The sequence below is a fragment of the Ranitomeya imitator genome, chromosome 3, assembly GCF_032444005.1.
Source record: "Ranitomeya imitator isolate aRanImi1 chromosome 3, aRanImi1.pri, whole genome shotgun sequence".
Lineage (NCBI taxonomy): Eukaryota > Metazoa > Chordata > Amphibia > Anura > Dendrobatidae > Ranitomeya > Ranitomeya imitator.
Window position 1 is genome coordinate 581533578 of NC_091284.1, and position 7947 is coordinate 581541524.

General features: G+C 37.6%; 1 protein-coding gene across 1 annotated transcript; it reads right to left on the minus strand.

Moving 5' to 3' along the window:
• Positions 1-3918: 3918 nt before the first annotated feature.
• Positions 3919-7213, minus strand: OXGR1 (oxoglutarate receptor 1). Its single transcript, XM_069760211.1, has 2 exons — positions 7075-7213; positions 3919-5117 (listed from the first exon to the last, which is right to left on the minus strand). The coding sequence occupies exon 2, from the start codon at positions 5114-5116 to the stop codon at positions 4064-4066; it is 1053 nt and encodes a 350-aa protein (XP_069616312.1). The 5' UTR covers position 5117; positions 7075-7213; the 3' UTR covers positions 3919-4063.
• Positions 7214-7947: the final 734 nt, after the last annotated feature.

Sequence of the window (7947 nt, forward strand, 5' to 3'; positions counted from 1 at the left end):
TTATCATTCACATCATGTTTTGTATACAGTGTTGTGTGCCATTAATTAAAATTGTTTCTTCTGCTCAGATGGTATTAAATGAAAAAAGCCCAGTTATGGAATATGTTTAGGACATTAGCTCCTTTTCCCTGTACTGCCTTCTGTAAGCCAGAATGGAGATCTGTTATATAAAGTGGGTCAGACTTTGATGGGTCTGAGCCAGACGCCCAGAATACAAACGGCAAAAAAAGAAAAAGAAAAAATAGGGCTTGCACACCTTTAGTATTAAATCAGTGTACAAGTGCATAAATATCCTATGTCGCCAATATACTAATATACATGATGCGTCAGCACACTGTGATTAATGAATACATGACCCCTTAATGTCACAGACCCCTTTTTGAAAAAGCAGACCGCGAAACGTGCGTCAGGGGGGCTGCGTGCGGAACTTGGGAAGACATCCATACATGATGGGTAAGCTGCTTGTTACTTAGAAATGATAATATTTTTGCACTATGGCACTTTAATAATTTAACTATGGGGGATTGTGATATTTTTCACATGAAGTTCTCATATCTGTGAGTTTGTACTAGCAGTCCCAGGGATGTGATATAGTTCTCCCTTTGTTTCGCCGCTACCATCCGTTTCCTCCTCACCTTATCCTGTGTTGTATATGTATTTATATTATTGATGTAATGTTTGCATAATATTGATGACCAATAAAAAACATATATTTTTAAATATGTGTATTGGGATCTACAGTGGGGCAAAAAAGTATTTAGTCAGTCAGCAATAGTGCAAGTTCCACCACTTAAAAAGATGAGAGGCGTCTGTAATTTACATCATAGGTAGACCTCAACTATGGGAGACAAACTGAGAAAAAAAAATCCAGAAAATCACATTGTCTGTTTTTTTAACATTTTATTTGCATATTATGGTGGAAAATAAGTATTTGGTCAGAAACAAAATTTCATCTCAATACTTTGTAATATATCCTTTGTTGGCAATGACAGAGGTGAAACGTTTTCTGTAAGTCTTCACAAGGTTGCCACACACTGTTGTTGGTATGTTGGCCCATTCCTCCATGCAGATCTCCTCTAGAGCAGTGATGTTTTTGGCTTTTCGCTTGGCAACACGGACTTTCAACTCCCTCCAAAGGTTTTCTATAGGGTTGAGATCTGGAGACTGGCTAGGCCACTCCAGGACCTTGAAATGCTTCTTACGAAGCCACTCCTTCGTTGCCCTGGTGGTGTGCTTAGGATCATTTTCATGTTGAAAGACCCAGCCACGTTTCCTCTTCAATGCCCTTGCTGATGGAAGGAGGTTTGCACTCAAAATCTCACGATACATGGCCCCATTCATTCTTTCATGTACCCGGATCAGTCGTCCTGGCCCCTTTGCAGAGAAACAGCCCCAAAGCATGATGTTTCCACCACCATGCTTTACAGTAGGTATGGTGTTTGATGGATGCAACTCAGTATTCTTTTTCCTCCAAACACGACAAGTTGTGTTTCTACCAAACAGTTCCAGTTTGGTTTCATCAGACCATAGGACATTCTCCCAAAACTCCTCTGGATCATCCAAATGCTCTCTAGCAAACTTCAGACGGGCCCGGACATGTACTGGCTTAAGCAGTGGGACACGTCTGGCACTGCAGGATCTGAGTCCATGGTGGCGTAGTGTGTTACTTATGGTAGGCCTTGTTACATTGGTCCCAGCTCTCTGCAGTTCATTCACTAGGTCCCCCCGCGTGGTTCTGGGATTTTTGCTCACCGTTCTTGTGATCATTCTGACCCTACGGGGTGGGATTTTGCGTGGAGCCCCAGATCGAGGGAGATTATCAGTGGTCTTGTATGTCTTCCATTTTCTAATTATTGCTCCCACTGTTGATTTCTTCACTCCAAGCTGGTTGGCTATTGCAGATTCAGTCTTCCCAGCCTGGTGCAGGGCTACAATTTTGTTTCTGGTGTCCTTTGACAGCTCTTTGGTCTTCACCATAGTGGAGTTTGGAGTCAGACTGTTTGAGGGTGTGCACAGGTGTCTTTTTATACTGATAACAAGTTTAAACAGGTGCCATTACTACAGGTAATGAGTGGAGGAAAGAGGAGACTCTTAAAGAAGAAGTTACAGGTCTGTGAGAGCCAGAAATCTTGATTGTTTGTTTCTGACCAAATACTTATTTTCCACCATAATATGCAAATAAAATGTTAAAAAAACAGACAATGTGATTTTCTGGATTTTTTTTTCTCAGTTTGTCTCCCATAGTTGAAGTCTACCTATGATGTAAATTACAGACGCCTCTCATCTTTTTAAGTGGTGGAACTTGCACTATTGCTGACTGACTAAATACTTTTTTGCCCCACTGTATATACTCCGTTTCTCTGTTCTATATATATTGGAGAGTATCCTAGGTTGTCCCAGAGATTTGGGCAAAAACATTGGGAGAGATATAATTATTTTCTCTCGGCCAAAAATTTATGGAAATTTTTGTGAGTTTTGTGTGATGACCTCTAATATTGCTGTAAATGTAAAAAATGTTACAAAAGAGTGAAAAAGCCATCCAACCCCGTCAAGGTGTACCTTTAACACGCTGAGTACTTTATGTTTTTAATGTTTACAGCAATATTGAAGTTTATGTATTAATTAATTGCAGTACTATGACCCCTTTTTATGCACATGTACAGTAATTTAATGCTAAAGGTGTTCGGGACCTATTTTTTCTTTTTGTGTAGGATATATATCGGGGGTGTGCCCCTTCCAGGGCTCAGCACCCTTAACCATCCTTTTTCCCCACACAAAGTTTTATTTGCCAGTCATTACACTGGTTACCCATCCACTCCAGAATCCAGTACAAAACTACTACCCTCATCCACAAAGCGCTCCATGGCTCAGCACCACCCTACATCGCCTCTCTGGTCTCAGTCTACTACCCTACCCGTGCCCTCCGCTCCGCTAATGACCTCAGGTTAGCATCCTCAATAATCAGAACCTCCCACTCCCGTCTCCAAGACTTTACACGTGCTGCGCCTATTCTTTGGAATGCACTACCTAGGTTAATACGATTAATCCCCAATCCCAACAGTTTTAAGCGTGCCCTAAAAACTCATTTGTTCAGACTGGCCTACCGCCTCAATGCATTAACCTAACGATCCCTGTGTGGCCCATTAAAATAAATAAATAAATAAATAAATCAACAAAAAAAAACACAACATAATCAGGTTCCTTGCATTATGTTCTCATTCACTTTATGCAGTTAATAGCCCTCTGTGTCTGTACTGTTACATACTTAGGCAGTTAACTGGTTCATGCAGCTTTACATGAACACCTGAGCCTTACACTATGGCTGGTCCGAATAACTATAGCAATTGTTACCATCCACCTCTCGTGTCTCCCCTTTTCCTCATAGTCTGTAAGCTTGCGAGCAGGGCACTCACTCCTCTTGGTATCTACTTTGAACTGTATTTCTGTTATGCTGTAATGTCTATTGTCTGTGCAAGTCCCCTCTATAATTTGTAAAGCGCTGCGGAATATGTTGGCGCTATATAAATAAAAAATATTATTATTATTATTATTATCCCTGGTTTCCTTTTCACTCCCCATTCACATGACGCTGGTTTGGCACATGGAGAGATAGGACATTTAATGGTTTAATGGGATCATCCATATTAAAAGGTCACCTTTACGTGGTTGGATGGCTTTTGCGGTCTTTGATCAAAAAACGCTAATGAAGTCTGTTACGTTTTTAGATATTGCAGTTCATGTACCTATAATGCGGGCGTCCGTATTTTAGAAGGGTGAAATAAGCTACAATACATTGATGCATAGATAACTAACGAAGCCAAACCAAACATCCTAAGCTTCCACTTTTTATTAAATACATTTTTTTTTCTTAAAAAACAAAAGATTGCCACATGCCTTCCAAATGTTACAACACTGTATATCTGCCTCTGTTACTAATATCCTAATTGTATATGGCATACCATGAACTTCACTTTTAAACAAGGAAGATGTCTGTACTGTAAAGTCATGCCGAAAATCATGGAGAATGATAGGATAATATTTATATATAGAAATGTAATCTAGTTTATGGTTGCTGTTTATAAGGATTAAATTTATAAACTGACTGAATGGCTTGCTGGAAGTTTCCCCCTACAACAACATAAAGTAACAAATTACCAAAGGTATTGAGGGAAGCTATGGGTCTAGATGCTATGTATGTGGCATGGATATATTTTTCATATATACAACTTACTGGATACAGCCGAGTTTCAATCCGAATAGCTCTGAAAATATGTAAAGGTAAAAAACAAGCATAAAATACAACTAAAAGAATGACAACAAGGCGGCGAGCCTTTTTCTTTTGAGCATCATTGGTATATGGTCCATTTGCCAGGCTGCAATTAATACTAGTATAGGAAAGAGTCACTATTAATAAAGGTAATGCAAATCCCATAGAAGTGAGGGAGGTATTATACCAACGTACATTATATGTATCGAAAGACACAGCAAAGTCCATGCAAGCCACAGTATCTTGCACATTTCTCATGAGAATAACCATCGGAAGGACCTCAATTACGGCTATTACCCACACAGCGGCACAAGCTATGACTGCCCATCTTCTTTTATGGATGGAGTGAAATTTCATTGGATGAACAATGACAAAGTATCGGAAGATACTGAAGCAGGTGAGGAAGAGAATGCTGCCATAGAGGTTGAAATGGAAGGCAACTCGAATGAGCTTGCACATAAAGTCTCCAAGTGTCCACTTCTCCTGATTAGCATAATTGTAAACCAAGAAAGGAAGACTGCTGAGGTGCAGGAGGTCCGTGATGGCCAAATTCAGTAAAATAATGATGCTGGTTCTCCAAGGTCTCATCTTTATTATATATACTGATATTGCAATAATGTTTCCTGGAATTCCAACTATAAAAATAATGCTGTACATCACGGGTAGAAAGTACATCTTTATTAATTTCTCTACGAAAGGGTCAGTACAGTTTGTGGTTGCTTGTTCGGTGATAGGCATAAAGGTGGTGTTAAAGATGTATTCAGATTCATTGTTCATTGTTGACGTTTGTTCGGTTAAGGTCATAAAGGTGGAGTTAAAAATATATTCGGATTCATTGTTCATTGTCATTCTGTTGAAAAAAAGGAGTTTACTGAGAAAAATTGTATTACCAAACATCTTAATATCCCCATACAATATAATGCATTGTGATAATTTACTGTACAAGGTATCTTTCTTCTCCTTGGGAGTGCAGTCATGCATCAGTAAACCTCTATATTAATTTTCACTACCAAATTGGTCATATCATTTTAATCTTAGTGCATTTATTCACATTATAGTTTAGATCGCATGACCCGAACATTTTCAATTCCTGTGTTTCCACTTGTAAAAATTAATTGGAGATACAACTATTCTCAGAGTTGTGAAAATGTTAGCAATCAAAATATAGAGAATAAAATGAGCTATTGATGAGCAAACATATGCTAAGTGGGTGTCCTACTTGCCCAAATTTGGTAAGGATGCATTGGGATCCTGCAGCTTCAGCAAAGTATTTACTGCATGGTGTGATGTTGCTTAATTGCACAAAGTAATCAGTAATCATGGGCTGCAAGCATAGTGGTATCCATGTATACATACGACCAGCAGTATAGCTTATGATAAGTCTGTGATGCAGTATATGAATCAAGCCTTATACGTTATCACCATGTTTATATATATTATGCTCACATTCACTCCATAGAGATACTATCAAGCTTGGACTGGCCCACAGTGCAATAGGTGAATCCTCGTATGAGCACATGTGCAGGAATCGGCCCTCACCACCCTATATGAGCAGTATTGTGCATAATACACCTGATTCACGATGTCAAGATACATTCAGCATCTCTTCATTACTTTAACAAAATACATAGTGTATTATTACGAATTATTATAAAGAGGCAGAGGTACATTTTTGAATCAGAGTAATATACAGTAATATTTGCATGTAGCTGAACTATGGGCCCCCAATGTTTCTGGTGGGTTCTTAGAACCCCAGTCCTACAGTTGACACAAACATAAATAAATAATTATACCGTGAGTCCTCATACTCCCATTTCCAAAGAAGGAACATGCTAATTTCTTTTAAACAAGCATAGTGACATTTTCAATTTATAGTAAAAAATGTCCTTTAATTCTGGAAGGCATTTTTTTTGTCACAGAAGTAGTACATTTACTGTGTTATATAGTATCCTCTTGCTGATGTAGTACTGCATGTATGTTTAGATATATTTTTGCTAGACAAACTATTGACACTTTTAATAAAAATAGGTAATGCCAGAAATTGTAAAACTATAGCGAGATGTCCCAAAGGCACGACCGTGATAAGAAACCAAAAAGAACAAATGTATTCCAAGACTAAAGTAAATGCAATCATTTATTTTAATAAAAGCAATTCTTTGTCCCCAGATTGAGCATTTGTGAAACGTGCTTCGGGTGTTTGGCGGGTGAGCCTTCATTTACTCTATGCACCTTCTGCACTATATATGATTAAATATTTGGGAGTGACTTTATTTGGAACTCCAATCTGAAATACTCAGTGTATATATATATATATATATATATATACACACATGATACTAAGTTCTCGTTAACTATTTGTACAATTCTATATTTCTATAAGTACTTTGTCTGTGTTTAACATTTTGTATAGTGATTGGTGCCTTTTTACTTTTGGGACACCCATCAATTTGTTCTTGTGTCTGTCTTGTTGGAGATCTCTATATGGCAGTTTAATATTCAATAAAATGATTTGTTTTAAAATAAATAATTGTATTTGCTTTAGTCCTGGCACGCATTTGTTCTCTTTGCAAGTAAAAGTAACAGAATGAATGATGAGTTATGCATCACGATAAATCGAGGTGTGTTCTGTTGGTATATTTCAGAATTCATGTTTCTTTTTTCTTCATTTGTGTTTGGGGCAATAGCTTAACTTAAAATACATTTGCACTTTCTAACCAGACCGGTATGTGAATTCCTTTGATTACAACAGTGATTTAAAATGTTATGTTGATGTTTGTAACAAAAAATGACAAAAATTAGCACAATACCTGGTTCAAAACGATGTACTTCTGGGTTGTGTCTCTTGCACATGAGGCCCGGTTATCCGGTAGACAGCTCTTTGGAAGTCATTTCAATGTTATCAAGCACATAATCACACAGAATAGAAGTAGTGTATATGCTACAAAGTCACAACACTCTCTGATCTCTATGACAGTGCAGCTTTCCTAGACTTACCCCACCCATTTGCAAATATGATGTTGACATGTAAATCATGAAAGCTTTAACCCCTTGCCTCCGCAGCCAAATTTCAATTTAAATCTTGTATCTTTTCCTCCACTTCTTGCAAAAGCATTAACTTCTTTATTTTTCCAAAGACATAGCAGCATAGCAGCTTGTTTCTTTCAGGATGAATTGTAGGTTGCAAAGTCATCATCCATTTTACTATGGTAAAAATATTCAAAAGGAGATGAAATGGTGAGAAAAATGAAACCCTGCCATTGCCTTTTTGGGTTTTGATTTTACAGTATTCATTGTCTGGTAAAATGACTTGGAAACATGATTTTCCAAGTCCATATAATTACAGAGATACAAAACTTGTACATATATTTTTTAAGTTTAAGTGATGAAAAATATAAAAGTTTGTAAAAAAAAAATTGGTCTGTGTTGCCACTTTCTGAGATCTATAGTTTTTTTTCTGTAGATCGATTTGGGTAAAGGTTTGTTTTTTTGCGTGGCAAGCTGACAGATTTATTGATACCAATTTGAGGTACATACAGCAATTTCATTGCTTTTTAGTACTTATTAGAGAGATGCGGTGACTGAAAAACACATTTTTTGGCGTTTTTCTTCTTTTCATGTCCTCTACCATACATGAAATGGTGAAATTAAGTATTGAGCACATCACCAATCTTCTAAGGCTA